The sequence below is a fragment of the Eurytemora carolleeae genome, unplaced genomic scaffold, assembly GCF_000591075.1.
Source record: "Eurytemora carolleeae unplaced genomic scaffold, Eaff_2.0 scaffold775, whole genome shotgun sequence".
Lineage (NCBI taxonomy): Eukaryota > Metazoa > Arthropoda > Copepoda > Calanoida > Temoridae > Eurytemora > Eurytemora carolleeae.
The window spans coordinates 62,480-84,573 of NW_019396662.1; the positions used below are offsets into that span (position 1 = coordinate 62,480).

The window sequence follows — 22,094 nt, forward strand, 5'->3', positions numbered from 1 at the left end:
CATTCTAAAGTTCCCAGCTCTGAACGCTTTAAAACCTGGAAGAAAAACACAATATCTTAGCATATATAAAGAAACACTTGAAATTACGCTTACTTTCGCTTTAACCTATAAGCAAACGCTAAAAGAAATTAAATTAATTAAAATTCTCGGGCATAACGAGTTTTCTAAAATTTCTTCTTCATTGAAAATTCTCTTTATATAATACCGCCGAGTTAGTAAATTCTGAGATCGATTTATTTAGGTTTTTTATAGTTTAATTGTTGATTTACATGAGATTTCAACAAATTGTAAATTTACATAGCTTATATTTGAACATACAGATTTAAAGCGGATATATGTAAATTTAAGCTTTTTTAGTAATTTTGGAAGTTTTATGACTTGAATAATGTACAAAGATACCAAGTAAACATGATAAATAAGTACAACAGGCGACTTTTAAAAAATATTTTTCGGTTCCAGACTTACTCAAGTTCCACTATATCCTCTTCCAATACTTTCCTGATCAAATCTATTATTAATAAATTTCAGATATATCATGTTATGTACTCTTTGATTTTGAAATATCTTTGGAAGATTTATGAACTGCACAACAACACCACATAATTCTAAGTTACTCTCTATTTGTACTGTGGCACACCAGTACCCTTTTACACTTTATCTAAGTAATAAATAGGAAGATTTGTCGTTTCCTTTCCTTGATTGTTGCATAATACCATGAGTCACATTTATAGAAAACAATTTTAAATTAACATCTTTTTTAAAAGGAAAACAAGGATATCGTCATCTTTTTTGGCCGTTTTCAATCGGTCATGTCTTATGTTAAATGTAGGGCACTAGAAATTACGTCGACTGTCCTTAAAAAGTCGAAAATATCAAATTGAAAAAGAATAGATAAGATTCCTGACTAGTATACCAGGTGGAAGACGAGCAAGCTCAGATTCATTTCGACCCAGTTCCCCAGGATCACCAAGCTCTTCACGAATCCTGGCACCAAACTCTTCATCTAGAACAAGATTATTCCTGGCGCCAAATCTATCGCTAAAAACAGCGCCAGACAAATTTTCTCGGGCTCCGCTGGCTGTTGAATGGGTAGAGGTCGAGTAAACGTTACTTGGCTCAATTTCTTCGATAACGTCCGATGAATGAATACTGAAATCCTCGTTTGAATAATCGGCAGTATCCACAAATTCCTCAGGTTCATCTTGAGTTAGATCATACTGTTTAGTCTGCGTCGAGATATAATCTCCAGTCGGAAAATTGTTGTAATTATCGGTCAATGGTGAGGACTGGTTATATGCACCGCTGGAGGAACTAAGATGATGGTTAAAGGATGCACTTGGTTGGATGTGTAGACCGTCTCCTGTATTCACGAAGGAGCTAGTTGTAGGCGGGGAAACTTCTGAAATGTCGTCTTCATCGTCTAACAGTATTTCTTCACTGGTCTAAAAACAGCAATTCAACTCTATAGGTTCATTTAAGAGTTATTATTAAAGTCATTTAAAGGGGGGGGGGAGGTGTACCTGTCGTAACATATTCCCCTGCTGATAAGAGTTTGAAGCGCTGAATGCATTTATTTTGAGAGTTTTCCTTTTAACTCCTGGATGTGCACTGGATCCTCCTTGAACAATAAAATTGAACAAGGGTTGCAATTGGTGTCTATTTCAAAATATCATTGTTATCTTTCCCTTGTTTTTAATCTCTTCTTATTAAAATGGTTGTGCATGTATAAAATCTTTGTTCGGTGTATCATCATGTAATCTAATCTTTTACCAGACAAATACATAACATTTTTCTAAATATGCAAAATACCACTCTCACTAATGTAACATGGCCAGCAGGACAATACATTAAATGTTAATAATGATTTAATAGGATAAATAGTGAGTAAATAAAAAAATTCTGACCTGATGCATAGTTAGGTAGTTGATTAAACCCAGCTGCCTGAATATTAGACTGGCCTGGGTAAGAGTTTTGAAGCAAAGCTCCTCTTGATGCCCCATCTAATCCTCTAATTGGCCTTGTTCTTGTTTTTGTTCTTGTCATTCTTGGTGTAAAAGCTCGAGGTGAGGATAATAAATGTTGCTGAGGGGAATACATTGACAGTTGCGGGGAGATTCTCGGACGCTGAGGATGCATCATTTGAGGCCTTTGATGAGGCCGTTGATTCATTAGTCGTGGCCTCTGTAATGCTAGATTAGGTCGACGAAGGGGGCGAGACTGCTGTGGTAGAGCAATAGATCTCAACTGCTCAGTTCTGTATTTCTAAAAATTTCAAAAGGAAAATTTTATTCAGAAATAAATTTCAATTATTTCAGGGGGGTGTTAAATGCTAAATTGTTTGTTTGGTTATTTAACACTGCATAAGTTTTGCCATATACAATACGGCGAAACATGAGAGCAAATCCAAAATGATATAGTCTGAAAATGGTGGAATAAATTATACCTGGGTAGAAACATTTGGCATAAAGTTGGCATAAGTTCCTGCGTTTGAAACATCATCGTAATCTTCCTCAGTGGAGTATTGCTCATTTAAATACGCATCATCTTCATACGCACCAACATTGTACGCATCCTGGTAGCACAATTGGTAAAAATGAATATGTTAACCATGACTATTTTTTTTTGTATCCAAAACGGCCCTGGACCGATTTTGTGGTTAATTGTCGATCAACATTTTAGAAAAAGCCTAAAAATATTTTGATTTTTCCAAATCTGTGAATTCAATGAAAACAGGAAAATCTGTGAAATATTTTATTAATTTTCATTACTTTAAAATGATTTGGCAGCAATACTTTAAGAAGGTTAAGCAGCAAAAAGTTTAAATTATCAATAGAAAATGGGGAGGCCTTGTAATTTTGATTAATTACAATTTCAAACTTTCATAACTTGTTTGTTTTAATAATAATAATTTTGACCCTTGCCTGATTTCCGCAAGATTGTATAGCATACTGAAGATCATTTTGTCCTACTCTTTGACCTTGAGATGTCCGTTGGGCCACTGGAGGACGCACAAAAGATCGACCAGAAGCAGGAGATCTTCCTGTTCGGATTACTCGACCTTGAAAAGCACCGGCTGCTCTCATATTCCTTCTGAGAATAGGAGCTGGAGTACGTCTAGGGGTTGCTGCTCGCACTACAGGAGCAGGAGCAGGTGCAGGATATCTGATCCTCTCAGGAAAATATTTGGCTGCTGCAGAGTCCGGAGAAATCCAATCCTCGTTCTCATCCTCATCCTCGTCCTCGTCAATATCAATAATCTCCTTAAAATACAAAAAGGAATAACTTACTGATAAACATGATAAAAAATACAAATTTATCTTTGACCAATTGCAAAAGTTTAAAGTTAAAATAACTTTTGTTTTGGTCCTTCAAGAAGACTATTTTCTTTAAGGAAAATGGATTTAAATAATAAACAAACTAAAAAAAATACTTAAAAAATAAGAAATACAACAGTTCACCTGAAACAAGTTTCTACGCCTGGCACTGTCAGCCAAGCTTCTGTTCTGATATCCAGATACAATATGGGAACTATGCGGAGTTCCTCTAGGAGTCCCTCTTCCGCTTGGTGGAGTACCTCGAGCACTTAGTGGAATACCAAGGAAAGTCCTATACAGAGTCATTTCTCTATTAGATTCCCCTCTAGGAGTTGAACTACCCCGAGGAGTTGAACCTCTTGAAGGAGAATATCCCCTCGTTGGAGTTAAACTTCCTCTGGGAGAGGCTTGTTTTCGTGAGGAAGATTGATAAATTGTGACGTCATCTGTCAGATTAATAATTTCTGCTTTCGAAACGACGGAGCCCCCTAGAACAAAGAAACTCAAATATCGATGAAACATTGAGGATAATGTTTCTTTGTAGGAAAAAAAGGTTCCGAAAAAGCACAAATTACAATAATTAAACAAACTTTAATACTAAATTTTTGTCAAAAATAACTACATTTAAAAAAAAGTTTAACTGTATCACTTTTTTATTAATGGAGCCCTCTTCAATTTTTGCTAGACTTTTAAACTAAACTAATTTTAAAATTGAAATATAACTTGAGGAAAGCCCAAGTATTGAAAATATTTTTTTCATATCAAGGTACTCTGGTGAATCTTAAAGTTTGATTATTTATAAAAAAAATACAAACCCCCTACACCCCCCCCCCCCCCCCCCCCCCTCCCTCTTACCTTTTCTAGGTTTGCCAGTCGGTGTGAATAATCTTTTGCTTTTAGGGACTTGGATGGTTTTTGTCTCACCAGTCAAAAGAAACAATTCCGTTGTAGACATCTAATTAAAAGATATTTGTCCAAAGTTACGCAATTTTCGAAAATTAATCAAGTTTTCTTCTTCTTTCATATAATTTAAATTAAATCTTGATAGACTACCTGCTTTTCGGGTTTTAAATTCCTATTTTAAACTTGTGAGTACCATTTGGAACTATTTATCAAATTTAACTTATTTTTTAAATCTGGAAACATTCTTTTTAATGCGAACTAATCTATTTTGATATGAACTTCTTAATTTTCTCGACAAAAAAGAATTATTTCTTCAATGGAAAAAATAAATCATCATTATGAAAATTTATTATTTTTTAATATTAAAAACTAATTTTTATCGTCCTTTTTTCACTAGGAATCATCAAATTTTAAACTTATTATTTTTATTATTTTCAATATATAAGCTTGTTAATTTTTAACTTTTTTTTTACTATTTTTCAAAATGGACACTGAAAACATATTTTTTTAATTATGAATTGTTCATTTTTAAATTCATTTATTTACTTTCCATAAAGAATTTGCAACTGATTAAGTTATCTATTGTATCTTTTATCATATAAACTAATTATTTTTACACTCATAAATTTTTTAAATTAACTAATAGTTTATTGGATGAACTTATTTTTCAATGTATTTTCATCATTTTTAAAATAGAGTCATCATTTTATGAAATGGAGTTATTACTGATTATAATGGACTTATACTCCCTGGAATAGTATAGTATTAACATATATTATTATTATTAATATTAATATATAAACTCGTTATTTTTTTATTATTTCTTAGTATGGATTAAGTGTAACGGAATTAAAACTTTTAAAGGTTGGACTAATTATTTCCTTCAAGTCCGTATTCTCATTGTCTGAGTGTTCAATAACCTCCAGGGAGCTATCACTACTACTCTCCTTCTTCTCAAGCGATACACACAGACGGCATGTACCAGCACCCTCGCATGTACAACCCTAAAAGTGTTATGTACAAAAACTTTAGGGGAGGCTTTTTAGGGTGGAGCCTAGGGGGCGTTACATTAAGGTTTACTTTTTAAGAACTTAAAACTAAAAAAAATCGATAGAAAATATTCAATTTTATTTTCATAAAGTTATCCATTTTAAAACGATGAAACAATTTGTAGTTTGTATTGATTTTGTGCTATATGGGGGATTTTAAACAAAAACCTTTAATCTTTTGCAGTAAACACATTTCCCAGCGCCCTCACATAGACAAGTGCTCCTGAAATAATTAAAAATGTTGTTAATCAAGATAAACAGAAAAATCGAAGAAAAAAAAACAGTTCCCAAAATTAAAAGGGATCAGGCCTAGTGTGTGTGAGGCTTTGTATTGAAGCTTGGACAAATATTGTATCTTATCCCATAAACCTTCATTATCCCACAAATCAATTTTTTCCCTTCAATGCTAAAAAATACAAAATGGCGGGGAAAAATTCAGAAGGAAATAGCTAACTATTTATTAGTAAATTTTTCAGTGGACCTACCTACTTAGAGAAAAGAAAAGAGGAAAATGCCTCGTAAAGAAAGACGATTTTCAAAAGGATTTTACCTAATTCTTTTCCACTCTTTCTCTTCTTCATCTTCCTCAACCTCGTCTTCCTCGCTCGTCTCACAGTAGTTGACGACCAGCTTCATCGTCTCCCTGTCCTTCACTATAGCGTCAACCATCTCCCTCATCCCTTCCTCTACACCCCCTTCTCCTTCATTTATCCTTCCAGCCTCATCATCATCATTCGTTCTCTCATCCTCTACACTCTCGACATACTCACTGTCCTCATCCTAAAATTCAAGGATGGAACTGAACAATTGTCTAAAACCTTGAGTTTTATATTCCCAACATTTTTGCAACCTGATGGTGCATAAACTTTCGATATTTCTAAATATGGCTACTTAAAGTTAAAGTTTAAAATATCAAAGATCTACAACCTAAGGTTGCACTATTTCTATTCGGTAAATATTATACTAAACACATTCAATCTAATTTGCAAGTAGAAAATCAGCACTTAACATAAATATCACCTCCTCAATTCCTGCGCCTGTACTGCTGGCGCTCCTGTTGTCTCTGAGTCTCGCTAGGCGGCGTTGTTGTGCTTGCTCCATCATTGCATCAAACTCAATCAAAACCTAAATACAATAAATTATTAGAAACAAGTTTAAACAAATCCAATTATTTGTTATAGTTATACATTCCGAAAATACAGAATTTCTTTTGGAATCTTGGAGCTTAGGTCTATTAGCCATTGTGCATCTGAGATTTCTCTCAGATTTTTCTGCAAATCTTAAAATAGCCATCCTAGAGTTTCTCGAGAAAAATTAATGAAAAAAATTAACAATTTAACCCTATTAAACATTGGTTTTCCTTGAGCATGTTGTTTATTTCCTAAATCAAAAACTAAAAGAAAATTACTTTTTAATAATTTCAAATTACAAAAATCAATATTACGAAAAAATGGGATGATAGGGAAAACTAGCCGGCTTGAAGAGTATGGTGTAAATTAAGATGTTGAGAAAAATTAAACCTGTTGTAACATTGCAACCAGACCAGTGTGGTTACATAAAGGACATCTCCAGCTTAATGTTGGCCTAAAAAATGGCAAAAAAAAAAATTATATTAATTATTTTAGCAGAATACATTTGGGAAAAAATAAAAAAAATGCCTACAAAAGTGTTTTTCTTCAATTGATAACGCTATTTTTTTAGGTTTAATCCCTTTGTATGATGCAACCAAGTTCACATATTTATATTTATAAGGGGAAATTATCTTAAAGAAACTATATCTGTAATTTTAACTGACCCTTCATTTAAGGAGGGTCATGCCTGATTCACAACGGTTTGTAAAACCTTTATCTTATCATCGTTGGAATATCTTAATAATAAATCAAATTCGAATTATTTAAATCGAATTCGATATATTCAAATCGAATTCGAGTTATTTAAATCGAATTCGAGTTATTAAAATAAAATTCGAATTATTTAAATCGAATCCGAATTATTTAAATCGAATTCGAATTATTTAAATCGAATTATTAAGACCACATTTGAATTTTTTTGTAGTAGAGCCAAAATTTGTCCAATCTGTACTTTTATCGGTAAACGGACAATTAACAGCAGTTAGTAGAAAGCAGTTGAGGTGTTAACACATCCTCTCTCTGAGGGAAAGCATGCAAAATGCTTTCAGAATATATTCAGGACTAGGGCCGCAACCCTTATATAACCTTTTTACAGTCAACGAGTATGGGTTCACACCCTTTGTCGATGGTAGATGTCAAAGTCTGCTACAGTCAACAAGAATGGGCTCACACCCTTTGCTAATGGTAGATGTCAAAGTCTACTTACTACAGTCAACAAGAATGGGTTTACACCCTTTGCTAATGGTGGATGTCAAAGTCTACTACAGTCAACAAGAATGGGTTTACATCCTTTGCTAATGGTAGATAACAAAGTCTACTAGTCAACAAGAATGGGTTCACACCCTTTGCTAATAGTATATGTCAAAGTCTGCTACAGTCAACGAGTATGGGTTCACACCCTTTGCTAATGGTATATGTCAAAGTCTACTACAGTCAACAAGAATGGGTTTACACCCTTTGCTAATGGTGGATGTCAAAGTCTACTACAGTCAACGAGTATGGGTTCACACCCTTTGCTAATGGTAGATGTCAAAGTCTATTACAGTCAACAAGAATGGGTTCACACCCTTTGCTAATGGTGGATGTCAAAGTCTACTAAAGTCAACGAGTATGGGTTCACACCCTTTGCTAATGATGAATGTCAAAGTCTACTAAAGTCAACGAGTATGGGTTCACACCCTTTGCTAATGGTAGATGTCAAGTCTACTACAGCCAACGAGAATATATTTCTACTTTTGCTGAATCAATATGTATTTATAAGTTCAATGAATGCATTCTTGAAAATGTTTTGATTATTTGAGTGCTGACTAATTATCTGCTTGTAAATGCACAATGAATGTATATTTTGTTGAGATTTCAATATGTATACTTTGTTTCAACAAAAACGATCAAACAAAATTATCAAACATTATATTTTCAATTGGCTCATAATAAATTTTCTTTTGTGTTTTATTTTTAGCTGAACCATCATACATTATTATTTTGTATTTTGTGTTTGAAAATAAATACTATAACTATAACATTATGCCACGAGCCGTAAGCCCTTGGTCTAATACTGATTTAGTATAAATCACTTCAGTTTTCGACACGGAAGGTAGGATATCCCTGAAATTCTGATTTGATTTAATTTGAAATATCTTATTAATAAATCCAGAAAACATAATGAAACATAGTCTAAATATAAATCGCATAACATTAAGGTTTAAAAAGAAGTTTCTAAAATATATGTAATAACCTGGAATATAGCTTTGGTTTGGTACAATCTTTATGCCAGCTGTACCCACATGCACAGGTATATACAGGGTTTATAGAGTCTACCCAGCAAATATGATTAATATTAAACAAGTTTTCAGGAAAATCATTTTTTAAAGAAAACATAAAAGATTTGAAATTTTTCAATGTTAATCTAAGCATATTTTTGCCTGAATCGTACAACCCGCAAAGTTTACAAGACAATTTGCGTTCAAGTCTTTTTTTGTCTTCTTTCTCCTGCTTTAATCTGAGCTTTTCAAGCTCTACTGACTCCCTGGAATAGAATATATAAATATATATAAATATATTCTAAGTCTGAATTTAAAAAGTAATTTTCGCTTAAAAAAATAAAGGTGATGTGGAATGAACTATGAACATGATAATATCATAAATATATCGTTACTACTTTAATGCCTGACAGACGTTTCTGTAAAGTGATGGTAAACAGACCAGAATCAGCTAGTTTCACTAATGAGAAACCAGTTTTAAATTTATTAAAAGATCTATCTAATACCCCTTTTATTTTCATCGATAGGATGATTGCAGTTATTCCTTATCCATAATCTTGTATAGATGTTCTCTAGAGAATTCCTTCAATATCGTCTGATATTATCTGATATGACCTGGTCTCCTTTGTTTGGCGTTAACATAGGCCATATAAATTCCAGCTGTTCATCGTTACAGAAAACATATTGAAAATAACAATTAAATAAAAATCAGGACAGATAAAAAGTATAAAAAAAGACCTGATTGCTTTCTCAATTACTGGATCCAACCCAGCTTTGTTTAACCTGGTACTTCTTCTTCTCTCGTACTGACCGTTTTTCATTCCATCTTTGAGAGTATCTTCATCCTCCTTGTTAGCTTCGTTCTCTTCACTAGGATTATCTTTTTCTTTTTCATCTTCACATTGAGTAACAGAATCATTTGTTTTTTGTGCATCTTCAGGCATAATTTTATCATAGTTTTCATTTTCTGGATTTTTGAGATCCAGACTTTGTGAGGAAGATTTGCAATTTTGTGGAAGATCATCGGTTGGAAGAGTCATGGATGAATCTTCTTGCATATTAGTATTATCACAGCTAAACAAATAATTAGCCTTATTTGTGTTAACAAGATTACTGAAGAAATAAAGGTTTCAATTTTAAGCTGCAACCCTAAAGTTAATTTGTTCATTTTTTTGGATCATCTAAAATTAAAGGAAAAATTTCCAAGGTTTTTTTTACCTCTGCAAAGCAAGTTATAAAGCTTTCCCATTTTATTTTGACTCCCTGTAAAAATAAATGAGGACTATAAAGGCTTAATATTTTCCTTGTTTTATCACAATTGAGTTTATTTATCTCCTGAACAAGTCCAAGTCCTTCATCCTGAAATATATTTCACTATTTTTTAAAATTATTCTTATTGTTGTAATAACTAGATCATCAAGCATCAGTCTAACAAAATTTTAATGACTTAAAAGAGTGAAAAACTATTTTTTCGGCTTTCTAATTTTAGATTTCGAACCTTAAGAACGACATTAATCTTGTCATGTATAGTCCCAAGATGAACCCAGATCAGATCATCCTCATCATCATCATCCTCACTATCATCCCTTGTGGTCCGAGCATCAAACTGACAGAGTTTACATATTCTCTTCTCAACAAGATGAGGAAACTTCTCCTGAAATAATAACCAAGGTCGGAACTGTATAAAATACCAAAACTCTACGTGCATTTAACTCGATATAGCTCAGCAGATAATTTCAGTTTCAAGCTATTTAGTGCTGTATCATAATAAAAATATGAAAATCTTCGAAAATCACTACCCCTCCCCACAGAATTCTAAAAAAATAAATACCCAAGAATGAATACCTTGAGTTGCCTGGTAAGATGTATAGAAGAATAATGTTCCCGTAGTTGAAGAGAAGTCTTAGCTACCACAGTACATATTTCACATCCATACTCTGGCTTATATACCTAGATAATAGACAGTTAGACATATTTCACATCCATACTCAGGCTTATATAACTAGACAATAGACAGTTAGACATATTTCACATCCATACTCAGGCTTATATACCTAGACAATGGACAGTAAGATATATTTCACATCCATACTCAGGCTTATATGCCTAGACAATAGACAGTTAGACATATTTCGCATCCATACTCAGGCTTACATACCTAGACAATAGACAGTTAGACATATTTCACATCCATACTCAGGCTTATATGCCTAGACAATAGACAGTTCGACATATTTCACATCATACACAAGTTTATATACCTAGATAATAGACAGTTAGACATATTTCACATCCATACTCAGGCTTATATGCCTAGACAATAGATAGTTCGACATATTTCACATCATACACAAGTTTATATATTTAAACAATAAGAAATATCTCACAGTGGTGTACAGTTGAATAATAAAGTTCCTATCTCCGCTTCTACTATTTTTTTAAATGCTAAAATGAAATGTTAATATTAACGCAATTTGTTCATATTGAAAAGAACGAGCAAGAAAATGGCCGACATTTATTCCATTCCAGAAAAATAAACATCTCTGTAGGATTTCAAATAAAGATTTAAAAGTACTAATACGAATCCTTAATGACACTATTAAACTAAAGGTTATTGAAGATATCGTTGACAATCCCTTTAACCTTAGCTGCCTCCTGCTCCTTCTGTAGTTCCTCCACAAGATCAATTTTCTCCGACTCGGCCTCCACCTCTTTCTTCTTCGCCTCAGCTAATTTCTCCTACAGAAAATAGAAACATTTGCCGAAGGTAAATAGTAATTCATTGGTATCCATTTATTTTAAAATCCCCCAAATCTTTAAAGGCCATTTTTTCTTTCACCCCGTGGAAGGGTATTTATTCAAAATACATACATATGTAATAATGATAATCTTATGAAATTAAGAGAATTTAGGACAAATTGTTATGTCATGATACAGAAAAGTTGTATCTTTCCAAAAAAGTCGAAAATATTTGTAATGTTTCCATATTGGTTGTTCAATGTTCAATGTTCACGCAAAATGATTTAAATTGTGAGGTAGCATGTTTCTTTATCACGTTTATAAAAATAATTTTAGAAATTTTTACAGAGGGCTTGAGATGGCAGGATAACTACAGGGTGATCCCAAAAAAACAGATTGGCGTTTTAAAGCCCCAATAATCTTTTGGAGTTACCCGAAAAGTATTTAGTTTTTAAGTTTAAGTGACATTTTGTTGTTTGATGCTTCCGTTTGGCACAAAACTGTGTTTATTATTTTAACCTATTTGTTAACTATTAACAATTAATAATTTTTATTATTCTATTCAAATCTAAATTGCGGAGAGAAAACAAATTAACAATGCTTAGAAATCATTATAGAGAATACTAAATTAGATTACTGTAATGTTTATATTTCAAATTATTTCTTGAAGAGGTACACGCCATGCAATAAAATCGCCTCTTTCCAAGGTCCATCAAGGCTGTTCCAACCACGGGCACGGAGTCCATCAAAACTGTTCCATTCATGGGGCAGGGATTTCTGCAACCTATCTTTTTTAGGTTTCTCTTCATGTAGTTCTGGATATAGGACTACCTATACACCTTGGATTTCAGAAACTCCAGAAGAAAAATTTAAGAGGGTTCAAATAGATGTAAATTTTTTTTTTGTTTCTTACAACAATATTGGTTAGCTAAAGTTAACAGAGAGGTTTTCGAATATTCGACTAGTTTTACACCAAACAATAGGATCGGACGACTAAAACTTATTTAAACGACCGCTTCTATAATTAAAACTATTTCCTGAAGCACATTTTTGAGACTTTTCTAGCGATTAAAGAGGCTAAAAAATCTTAATCCCTGATTTTTTGGGTCACCCTGTATGTAGTAATAGGAAATACATAAAAATGCCTGATTTAAAAAGTTTGTTACCTGTTCAACCACATACATCTTCTCCTGCTTTAGCTTTGCCATAAACTCGACTGAAATAAAAACACAAATTTATTAAAAAAGGAAACTTTGTACATTTGCACCTAGATTTTCTCTAGTTTGTTCTAGATTTCCAATGTACTCCTAGACCTACCTAGATTATCTCTTGTTTGTGCTACGGTTGTAAGATCTAGAGATCTTTCTATGTCTATTGTTCAGGTTGATTCACGAAGCACGATACTCTACAAATGTTTCTACACAAGTTGTCAAGATTCTGATATTATAACCTACAAATATTTATTCTACAATTATGAGTTTTATCCTGAAAACAATATTTATTGGACTTTTTAATCTGAGAACAAGAATTCTATACATAATCTGTAATTAAAAGTTTATCTTAAATATCCTGCATTTAAACCTATATATAGTCTCAAGGTCTATTTCTAAAAACTTATATTTAATGGCCCTTATGTTTCAGAACATAATGGGATAGACTATATTTTATCCAATTAATGTCCTGTTAGCTCCAGGTTGTGCACTCAAGGTTTATTAAACATCTAAATAATTGTTTTATGATTTTCAACGAACATTAAAGCTCTACTCTAAACTGAGAAACCAATCGATGTTTATAAAAGTGAATTCAGTCAATAATCTCGTGCTACCACCTGTTCTACCTGAACTCTGAACTTTAAATATAAACAGGTGATCAATTGAGAAGCTCCAGTTAAGCTGACTTGGAATTTTATTTAACTTTTGGTTTATCTTTAGATAAGCCTGGTTCCTCTGATCTGAGTTGCTGCTCAGATCCTCGTCATCACAAACCTGCAGTAGCTGCCATCTCTCCGCCGCTGCTACCATCTCTCCGCCGTTGCTGCGATCTCTCCGCCGTAGCTGCCATCTCTCTGCCGTAGCTGCCATCTCTCCTTTGTAGCTGCCATCTCTTCTCCGTAGCTGCCATCTGTCCGTCGTAGCTGCCATCTCTCCTTGGATGAAGTAGAACTACACTTCTCTCCGAACCCAACAGCTTGAAGATAAAGCTGAATTATAAAAGGTGATGATCAACAGATTGAAACTAGTTACTCAAGGGATTAAATAAACTAATTTAATCCTGTTTAGATATCTCCCCTATCAACCCTGAGTGCTAGATCAAGTCCTGTAACTTTTAAGCTGATCTTACCTGTACCTTCTATTCCCCAGTCTCTGTCGGGATAACAATAGGTACATATTAGTTTCTTGTGATGAGTGTGAACTATTCCTTCGAGTTATGAACAATTGAAAACACATATTAAAAGTTAAAGACTATATCTTTCAATATGAACTCACCGTGATATTTTTAGTTGTGTACGAGATATGTTGGCTAAGATCTAAAGAGCTATTAACCTCCGGCCTAATCAACTTTGTAAGTGCATTTTTAAATCACATTGTTATGTTATGACATTTTCACATTACACACCTGGAGCAAGCTTTATTGGCAAACTTTAAATGTTTATTATTTCTATTTATTACTATTCTTTTAATATTCATATTATAAATAATCTAAGCGTGACTGACTTTGTATTTTTCAGTTTCACGGCTTAGAGCTCTTGTTCCTGTATCTTTAGACTAAATAAATAAGATTAAGCAAGACTCTAGTGTATAAACGAGGTGCGCTGGTGAAAGATGTATGCCCATCTTAATGTTAATAGTATGAATACCTGTGGATCTAAGGTATTGGTATTCTTGGTTCTATCCTAGACCTTGAAAATGGCACAACGGTTTCCCATATACTCCTAGACCTACCTAGATTATCTCTTGTTTGTGCTACAGTTTCCCATGTACTCCTAGACCTACCTAGATTATCTCTTGTTTGTGCTACGGTTTCCCATGTACTCCTAGACCTACCTAGATTATCTCTTGTTTGTGCTACGGTTTCCCATGAACCCCTGGAGCTCGTCTCTGCATATATTCTCAGATCTCCCTCCTCTGACATCTTAGAAAAAATAATAAATCGGAAAATGCCCCCCCAAAAATTAAAATACCTCGTTAGTCCTGTTATATAATATTACAAAATTTTAACAAGAACGGACTTTGAAAGTCTTTGTTTTTGGAAAATACTTAAAGCCAACTCCGGAACTATGAGTCTGGTTTGACTTGATTTGAAGATTCTACCTCCTTCTATGTTTTCTCAATTCTCGTGAAAAAAAAAAAATAAAAAAAAGGTTGGATATGAATGGAGAAGAGTTCACCTGTGTCCAGTAAATATTCCCCTGTATATCAAGCCCTGTAGGATCCTGTCTTAATTCTTCAGTAGGGAGCAGGTCACATTCATTCTTCACTACCTAGATTTCATAGTTTATAAACCAGAGCAGTGATTAATATATTTTTAATCATATATTTTCAAAGCTTTGGGAAAATATTAAAGTTTTTATTTTACTGTATTTTACCCAATAAACAAAAAAAAATATTTATTTTGGAAGAAATCTGCTGGGATTAACAATATTTAGTAATAAGAATGTATACACCAGAAAACACAATTTTAACCCAACAACAAAGCTCAAACTATCATAACATTGAGCTGGTTATTGCGCATAGCTATATAACTTTCCAAATTAGAGAATTGAAACCTTTAAAAAGAAAACCTCACCTCGTTGCAGAGAAACTGAACCTCCATCAAACATTTTAATATTTCCAACCTTAAAATATTTGAGGAATTGAAAATTCAATAATAATATTTAGAAAAATACTTTATCAAAACAATTATTAGTTTTTAATACAGAAATAGTAGAAGTTTTTTATATGAACTGTATTTTTTAGTGGACATGATCTTTACCTGACATTAACACTAAGATCTGAGTATCCTGTTCCTTCAAGTTGAACTCCTTCAAGTTCAAGATCTCCGTCACGTTTACAGAACAGGACTAGAACATTATTAGTTACAAGTAGTTCAGGATTATCTATTTACTAGGCTAATAGGGCGCTTCGCGCCCAACTTCTATTTCAATTGTGAGCATGTTCCTGTATACATTGTAAATCAAAACAAAAAACAAAAAAATTTGCGATTTTTTTAATTCATGAATTTTCAAAAATCGAATTTTGTTAGAGGCAAATTTTTAAAAATTTTATCGTCGATAAGGCAAATGAAAATTTGGGAAGTTTTCCCCCTTTTTTGATACATTATACACAAAAATGTAATCATTCCTAATAAACTGGCAGGGGGAAATAATTCTCCAAAAAGGGGTTGGAGGAGATGATTTTCAAGAAAATATTCATCCCTTGAGTAGTTAGAGGGACGGCTTTATTATTTTATCAACATTGAGTTTAAAGCGTTTTATTACATTACATTATATGATTTCTGAATGGTAGAAGGGGCATCAAGTGTCCTTATAATTAAAGATTATAAATCAAATATAAAATAAATCCAGGGGTATTTATTCATTTTCTTTAAAAATCGTTCCCCCATCCCCTACTAAAAAATAAGTTTTGAACTCTTTCAATAAAATTCTTTTAGAAAATTAGTACACATTCCATTTGTGTACATTTTACCTAAAGCTTTCTCCCAATTCTTCTCACTGATAATAATCTTTGGAAGTCTTAGCTTCCTAAGGAGAAGGATGTGGATACGAACTAGATCATGGTGGGGGGATCCAGACGAGCCTAACAAAAATATAGTTTAACTAGATCATGGTGGGGGGATCCAGACGAACCTAACAAAAATATAGTTTAACTAGATCATGGTGAGGGGATCCAGACGAACCTAACAAAAATATAGTTATACCTTTAGTATAAAACTTTCTGGGGGAGACAATGATTTTATCCATTCTTCCTATTAGAACTTTTTACCCCAAAAATCTTTTATTTTCCCTTACTAAACGGATAAAACCATAAATTTTTTTTTCCAAATGAGAGATGGCAAGGACTGATTATTTTGGGAAAATAAATATACACCTCTATATACATTTGGAAATGTTATTTTCAATGTAATGGGACATGAAGTCATAAGACAACTGACACAAGATACTTTTAGAGCATAAACAGCTTGTAAACAACGTAATGAAACATAAAAAGGTACTGTTGTGAGTCGGAAACACAATTCTACAACTGAAGGGTCAACTAAAAATTACCCCGACAGTCCCTTTAAAAGACAGATTAAACGGAACCATTAAATGGAAATTAATTATTAAAATAAAAATATATCATCGAATTAAACGTTTGGTGAACATAACCTTTAAGTGGATATCTATTATCTACCTATCATAAGTTGTAGATCTTTCAACGGTACAGTCGGCAATTCTAAAATATCAGAGAATTTTATCAGAAAGTCGCATATGATCGCATAGTTAGGATTCAGGAGACACGAGTCCAGACTTCTCAGCTTTAGCTCGTCGACAAAACTACAGTCGAACTTGTCGTCATTCTTCTTTCGAGATTTTCGAGTCGTTTTCAGTTTAGTCTTTAAACAGGACTTCTTCTTTCTTGTGACAAACGATTTCAATACTTTCTTCTTCATTTTTTTGTGATTATTTACATTTAGCACTATGAGTTTCCAGGTATTTTAGAGAAGAGTAATTAAAAATATTTTTCTATTTTCGTCTTATCACCATATTGGAGGCGTGTGATCTGAAATTAACAAAAATCAATTCAATATTCAATTATGATTAAGTCACAATAACGATTTCAAGAATCTTTATTGATTAAGTTAGTAAAATGTAATTTAGCTTCGATAGTTGGTAATTTCCTAGTGAACGATTTTTTAAAAATACTAAAATCAAAATGTACCTATCTTTGATATATATATATTACTTGTTATTTTTGTACTTTTGATCAATAAAAAGATTTGAATAATAATAAGAAATATTGTCGAGACTACCCGGCCCTGTAAAACGCTTTACATTGTATCACTGTGTGTTAGGGAACTGTGCAATAAACCTTTATGACATTTGGTTCAAAAAATATAAAATAAGCATGTTCACAGATATTTTAAAAATTCACTGATTATGGTCAGGACATTGTTCTCTCTACTTAAATTGTTACATTCAAAATGAGAATAAATTAAAAATGAGAATATAAATAATAATCAGCTGTTCCAGAACTCTCTGAACTCTGGGTAGCTTAAACAGCTGATACCGGGGATCGGAAAAATTGGAATAGAACGATTGGAAAGTGCTTGGGAGGGGGCAACAGTTAAGCCCAAAATTGGAATTCAAAGAAAAAAAATACTTAGTTTTTCAACTGTCATGTTTGGCTGAACAGTTAACACACCCTGTGAGTTTATTGTAATAACGCCTTAACGTAGTACTACTGAAATATAGTTCGGATGATAAGACATCTTTCGAAAAATAATAAGGTAAGACGACTTCTCTTTAGACAAACCAATACGCGGCTCGAGGCGCAGTTTTATATTTACAAGTTCACAACTTAGCTTACCAAATTTAAAAATTTGTTGAAACAAGGTGTAGAGAACAAAAACTGGACTAATATATAATCTGATGAACCAGTTTTTAAATACATGAACCAAACCTAACCCTAAATATATTCTAATAGTCCAAAAATCATAAACTAAGACGAACCCCAAAGAGGGACATGTGACCACAGCGCCCGGCCCCCTAGCCTGTTAGAGCCGCCACGCTCGGCCCAGTAACCTGTCCTAGCAGCAGCGCTGGGCCCAGAGATTTACTTACCCTAACCTTACCTTGAAAGTAACAAAATTTAAAGATGGGGGAGGGTCCAAAAAGTGTTCTCTAGGTCCAACCCAGCATAGTAATATAAGTCTAAAATTACAAGATTTTTCCTTTTAGAATGTCATCCACTGGTCGTCCTATGGAAGAATTTTCCATGGCTTTTGTTACTGCCCCTACTGCAGATAAAGCTAAGGAACTTGCTTCTGGGATTGTTAGGAAGCCAAATATCTTTTTAAAAATTAACAATTTATAAAACTTTAGCGACTTTATGAAAAGGAATTTATAACTAACTTCATGAAATTCCGGAGCGGGTAAATTGAAGCTTAAACTCAATGTTTTGTAAAAATCTAGCAGAATACAAAATCTTTTCTATGAAACTACTGTTCTCATCTTTCATTAAATTCAAGTTTAATTTTTCTCTAATTTAAAAATTAAATCTTTGTTCAATGCTCAGTGGTAAACTAGCGGCTTGTGTTAATATTATTCCTGGAATTACATCTGTTTACGAGTGGCAGGGGAAGGTAATAGATACAGGTTATATCATCGTTAATCTTCCTTCCCATTTTTTTGTAAGCTCTGTTGGATTGTTTTTTTTTTGGGGGGGGGGGGGGTTAATAATTGTAAAAATCATTTAATATCATTCGCTAAGATCTCTAAAAATATGATTTCAAAAATTCAGCAAAAATATTTAATAAGGGTGGTTGATGACTAAAGATTCCATTTATTAAAGAAATGGTGGCCTAAATAATTTAAGCTGGTTAAATTTTTTATTTCTTTTCGCTGTTGAATAATAATACAAAATAACATTATTGTAATGTAACTAGATAGAAGAAGACTCTGAGGTTTTGATGATGATTAAAACAAGAACAACTAGTATTCCAGAACTCACTGAATACGTTAGGTATAAGTTTTATCCATTGTTTGTAGATTGAAGGGCATTTTGTTTGAATTTGCGGAGTTATTCTATTTATTTGGGATCCTATTTGAAATTATGAATTCAAGTTTAAGTTTAGAGTTTTGTAAACTGTGTTCAAATATAATCCAGATGCTGTCGTAATGATTTTATACTATGTTTAAATTAAAGTACATTTTTTTATTTTTCAATGAAAATGCTGATGTGAACGTATCTTAAAGTTTTAGAAATTCATTTTTTATTAAAATTACACCCCTTTAAATAACAATCTGTTATTTTATCTAGGAAGAATCATCCCTACGATGTATGTGAAGTAATCACAACGTCTATTGAAGGAGGAAATCAAGCTTATCTAGACTGGATTGCAAAAACTGTTCCAGAAAAGTGTGAAAAATAGAATTTATTTAGTTTACATTTTTTCCATCGTTTTTTTTACATCCCAGAGTGAAGAGTTGTGCAGAACGAGATCTGAAAAAAATCAGTTTATTAAAAGTTTATAATAAAATATATTTCAGAATTAAGATGAGTGGAAAACAGAACATTGCCAACATGGACACAAGGCAGGAGTTGGCGGAGTTGGTTCGGAGAAGAGCGGAGATATCAGATACTTTAGCAAACCTAGGTATAGAACTAGAGTAGGTTAGGAGATATCAAATCCCTTTGCAAACCTATTATACCTACAGAAAACTACGTACAGACATAACTTTAGCATAGTTTAAGAAAAGGACTGGTACATACAGGATTACTCACAAAGGATTTTACTGTGAAGACGACCCAAAACTCTTAGAACATGATAAATTGATGCTTGATTTGGTTTTCTTCCTTCAATTTATTATTTAAATGGTTTACTAAATGATTTAAAAAGAAAGAAGCTGGATTTGGTATGCAGGGAACCATGCAATCTAAGAAAAAGGATTAAACAAATTCCATGAAGTTGTCTCTAAATTTTATCCTTTGAGAGTAACCCTGTATATTAAATATAACAAGGATAATACGTATTGAGTTTATTTAGAGCGACAAATCTATGCATTTGAGGGAAGTTATTTGGAGGATACTCATCAGTACGGAAATATTATTCGAGGCTGGGATAGATATCTCACAGCAACTAAGGTTTGTTCTTTTTATTAATTAAAGTAAAAAAAGTTAGTTTATGATGAAAGGGGGTGACAAATTCTTCCCATACATAAGATTGATTGATTGGTACACCATGTTCTTAAATTTTTAAGTTTAAAATTTCAATCTGTTTCAGGCTGGTGGAAGCACGGACAAAAAAACGAGAAAGTTTAAAGAAAATGAGCGGTTGTTCTCAAGGTAAGACGGAGTATTTAAGATATATTTATTGTTAAAAGGACACCCCCCCCCCCCTCTTGTTTAAATATGCATGACTCTACCCCTTTTAAAAGGATAAACAGGATATTTTCTTTTTTTTTTGGGGGGGGGGTGTAAAAAAATCAAAGCTTATTTCTTACTTGGATTTATAAAGAGATAGCCCCACCCCCTCTGCAAACAAGGTAAGAGAAACTTAATATAGTAAAATATTAGCTTTTAGTATTAATGATGTGAATTCTCTAGGTCTAGTATAACATCAATGGCAGCCGTCACAGGAGGAATTGTTGATCAGGAGAGCACAGCGAGTAAGAAGATTGATTTTTATCCGTCTTGTAATTACCATCTGTTGTCTGTCTTGTAATCATGATCTACTGTCTGTCTTGTAATCATCATCTTTTCCGTCTTGTAATCATTATCTTGTACGTTTTTTAATCATTATCCGTTGTCCGTCTTGTAATCATCATCTGTTGGCCCTCGTTTAATCATTATTCATTGTCCGTCTTGTAATCTACATCTTGACCATCTTGTAATCATTGTCCGTTGTCCGTCTTTTAATCATCAGCCGTTGTCTGTCATGTAATCAACAACTTTACAATCTTGAATCCATTATCTGTCTTCTGTCTTGTAATCATAAATTTGACCATGTTGTAGTCATCATATGAGTGCGTCTTTTAATCATTTTTTTGATCATCTTGTAGTAATTTTCTGTTATTTGTCTTGTAATAATTATCTTTGTCCGTCTTGTGTGATCATTATCCGGTGTCCGTCTTGTAATCAACATCTTTAACATCTTGTAGTCAATTTGAATTTACTAAAATCTATTTTAATTTAGATTTATCACCTTTTTCCATGTTTCACATTGATGAAAAATAAACCTAATTGACAAAATTGTGTTACTTGTGATAATCTAACGTTGTAAGACGCAGTGCTCCTTGTAGAAAATCAGGAGCTCAATATTAAAATAACTCATTTTTATAAAACCGCGATGATTCGATCTCTACTTTTATTCATCAAAATTTTATTTTTCATGGAGTAAGAAATCTTTTGAATTAAAAGTTTACGCTGTGAATATTCAGTTAAGCGCTGTCCCGTACAAAAGTTCCGACCTGAGGTCGTTCTTTATCTTTATTAAAAAGTAACGATCTCTTTTAATCCTGAAATTTGTCCAGCCAAGGAGAGTCGAAGTGACCCAGACTCTGCACTAAACTCTGAAGCTGAGGATGTGCTTTCTGACAAGGAATCCAGGAAATCCTCCAGTAAACTATCCAAGAAATCCAGCAAGAAAACCAAACGTTAATTACTCTCCAGCCAGTTGATCAGGGCACGGAAAAGTTTGGAGGGTCTGATCATATTTCAATAATGTTCTTTCAATATATGTTTTTTTCAGCAAAATAATAAGTACAAAATGTCGACTTAATGTGTCTAATGTCATCAAAGATTTACAACAGTTTTCTTTAAAAGCTTGTTTGATAGAGATATCTCTGTTTTTGTTTTAATAACTTGGGCTAGCCTTATTTCTAAAAAGCGAATTTTTAAACCATATATGAGTGGAAAACGACATAAGTCTTATTTTGTATAAATAAATTGTCGAGTTTTCTGACATTGTAATTGAGAGAAAAGTTTATAATGAGTAGTT

General features: G+C 32.9%; 3 protein-coding genes and 1 long non-coding RNA gene across 6 annotated transcripts; 3 read left to right on the top strand and 1 right to left on the bottom strand.

Annotated features, from left to right (window-relative positions):
• Positions 1–216: 216 nt before the first annotated feature.
• LOC111707058 (uncharacterized) lies at positions 217–17,180 on the bottom strand. Of its 2 annotated transcripts, XM_023480056.1 has the most exons (27): positions 16,787–17,180; positions 16,082–16,192; positions 15,369–15,456; positions 15,183–15,231; positions 14,785–14,877; positions 14,441–14,528; positions 12,563–12,612; positions 11,301–11,396; positions 10,503–10,607; positions 10,156–10,311; positions 9,961–10,016; positions 9,396–9,731; positions 8,820–8,923; positions 8,633–8,711; positions 6,787–6,850; positions 6,287–6,391; positions 5,817–6,046; positions 5,435–5,489; positions 5,099–5,221; positions 4,170–4,269; positions 3,459–3,802; positions 2,922–3,260; positions 2,444–2,572; positions 1,905–2,262; positions 1,521–1,618; positions 901–1,442; positions 217–498 (listed from the first exon to the last, which is right to left on the bottom strand). In XM_023480056.1, the coding sequence occupies exons 1-27, from the start codon at positions 17,043–17,045 to the stop codon at positions 462–464; spliced, it is 4,194 nt and encodes a 1,397-aa protein (XP_023335824.1). In that variant the 5' UTR covers positions 17,046–17,180; the 3' UTR covers positions 217–461. The 2 variants fall into 2 exon arrangements, with proteins under 2 accessions (XP_023335824.1, XP_023335825.1); XM_023480057.1 differs by lacking the exons at positions 14,441–14,528; positions 14,785–14,877; positions 15,183–15,231; ... (1 more) ...; positions 16,082–16,192; positions 16,787–17,180 and adding an exon at positions 12,714–12,800.
• LOC111707059 (uncharacterized) lies at positions 12,919–14,336 on the top strand. Of its 2 annotated transcripts, XR_002766366.1 has the most exons (5): positions 12,919–13,261; positions 13,328–13,610; positions 13,676–13,777; positions 13,897–13,958; positions 14,125–14,331. It is a non-coding gene; the product is annotated as an uncharacterized LOC111707059 (long non-coding RNA). The 2 variants fall into 2 exon arrangements; XR_002766365.1 differs by having other exon boundaries at positions 13,676–14,336.
• A 956-nt stretch (positions 17,181–18,136) lies between the features above and the next one.
• LOC111707065 (protein CutA homolog) lies at positions 18,137–19,646 on the top strand. Its single transcript, XM_023480066.1, has 4 exons — positions 18,137–18,432; positions 18,671–18,737; positions 19,041–19,117; positions 19,415–19,646. Exons 1-4 carry the CDS (start codon positions 18,335–18,337, stop codon positions 19,524–19,526), a joined length of 354 nt encoding a protein of 117 aa, XP_023335834.1. The 5' UTR covers positions 18,137–18,334; the 3' UTR covers positions 19,527–19,646.
• On the top strand, positions 19,641–21,996 carry LOC111707064 (chromatin modification-related protein MEAF6). The gene is made up of 5 exons (XM_023480065.1): positions 19,641–19,751; positions 20,142–20,239; positions 20,379–20,440; positions 20,702–20,763; positions 21,628–21,996. Exons 1-5 carry the CDS (start codon positions 19,652–19,654, stop codon positions 21,753–21,755), a joined length of 450 nt encoding a protein of 149 aa, XP_023335833.1. The 5' UTR covers positions 19,641–19,651; the 3' UTR covers positions 21,756–21,996.
• The last annotated feature ends 98 nt before the right edge of the window (positions 21,997–22,094 follow it).

Coding starts and splice junctions, on each gene's coding strand:
- LOC111707064 (XM_023480065.1), top strand. CDS start 19,652: ATGAGTGGAAAACAGAACATTGCCAACATGGACACAAGGCAGGAGTTG. Junction 20,441..20,701: donor AATGAGCGGTTGTTCTCAAG/GTAAGACGGAGT, acceptor TGAATTCTCTAG/GTCTAGTATAACATCAATGG. Junction 20,764..21,627: donor TGATCAGGAGAGCACAGCGA/GTAAGAAGATTG, acceptor AAATTTGTCCAG/CCAAGGAGAGTCGAAGTGAC.
- LOC111707065 (XM_023480066.1), top strand. CDS start 18,335: ATGTCATCCACTGGTCGTCCTATGGAAGAATTTTCCATGGCTTTTGTT. Junction 18,433..18,670: donor CTTGCTTCTGGGATTGTTAG/GAAGCCAAATAT, acceptor TTCAATGCTCAG/TGGTAAACTAGCGGCTTGTG. Junction 19,118..19,414: donor GAACTCACTGAATACGTTAG/GTATAAGTTTTA, acceptor TATTTTATCTAG/GAAGAATCATCCCTACGATG.
- LOC111707058 (XM_023480056.1), bottom strand. CDS start 17,045: ATGAAGAAGAAAGTATTGAAATCGTTTGTCACAAGAAAGAAGAAGTCC. Junction 14,878..15,182: donor TTCAGTTTCTCTGCAACGAG/GTGAGGTTTTCT, acceptor TATGAAATCTAG/GTAGTGAAGAATGAATGTGA. Junction 12,613..14,440: donor ACAAACAAGAGATAATCTAG/GTAGGTCTAGGA, acceptor TTTTTATTTCAG/TCGAGTTTATGGCAAAGCTA.